Source organism: Corvus brachyrhynchos, unplaced genomic scaffold (genome assembly GCF_000691975.1).
Source record: "Corvus brachyrhynchos isolate BGI_N302 unplaced genomic scaffold, ASM69197v1 scaffold245, whole genome shotgun sequence".
Taxonomy (NCBI): Eukaryota; Metazoa; Chordata; class Aves; order Passeriformes; family Corvidae; genus Corvus; species Corvus brachyrhynchos.
In genome coordinates this window covers 7024719-7025558 of record NW_008238988.1, presented here as the reverse complement: position 1 = coordinate 7025558, position 840 = coordinate 7024719, and the positions used below count along the sequence as shown (strand labels likewise).

General features: G+C 51.4%; 1 protein-coding gene across 1 annotated transcript in view; it reads left to right on the top strand.

The window, feature by feature from the left end:
* Positions 1-840, top strand: part of PRPF39 (pre-mRNA processing factor 39) — an 11643-nt gene that overhangs the window by 3394 nt on the left and 7409 nt on the right. Inside the window, exon 6 of the mRNA XM_008637387.2 lies at positions 662-769. Coding sequence (XP_008635609.1) covers positions 662-769 — 108 coding nt within the window. The remainder of the gene's footprint in view (positions 1-661; positions 770-840) is intronic.

The following is an 840-nucleotide window of genomic DNA, read 5'->3' as shown; positions in this document are numbered from 1 at the left end:
GGGGCAGGGCTGGCACTGCAGCCAGCTGAGTCTGCTGTAGCTGGGCTGTGCCCAGAGGGCTCGTACATATCAATGTCCTGCAGCCCAGCACATCACTGAGCCCACCAGTGGCCACCCCTGTCCTTCCCTGGGGCTGGGGCAAGGGTTCCCCTGCAGCCACTTGAGCTGTGCCCCGAGCACATCGCTGCCCTGTGGCTCGTGTGGTAACAGGACAGCCCCTTCCAGTGCTGGCAGAGGTGTTAAAGAAATGAGTGAGAAAATGAAAGAAGCGCTGTACAAAACCTTAGGAACAAACAGTAATTATTCCAGATCAGCAGATTGGGATCTGTGGTCTAAGAAAACTCCTCATCAGCAGTGGCCTGGGCAGGTTCAGACTCTTACAGGCCCAGGAAAGTGCAGAGCTGTCCAAAGGAATTGCTGATGGTGAAAACACAGACACTGAAACTGGGGCTGACTTGGATCCAAATCTAGCCTTAATCTCAAATGAGCTTTAGCATAAGATAAAAGCCAGTTCAGCTGTGTGTGCCAAGGCTCCATCAGGCAGTGTCCCAGCCCTTCCCTGGCTGCTCAGGGAGAATCCATGCACTTCACTGGCACAGGAAGCAGTTACAGAGGTGATACCGTGTCTGCCTGTGTTACATTTGTTAAAATTCTGTTCTAGCTAATCACTGAGATAGAGAACATGAGGCACAGAATCATTGAGATCCATCAGGAGATATTTAACCACAATGAGCATGAAGTCAGTAAGAGGTGGACGTTTGAGGAAGCGGTAAGTGGGATTTGTGTGAGGCAGCACGAGCAAGTGGTTTGGAAACAGGACTGGGAGCTGGGAATTCTGTG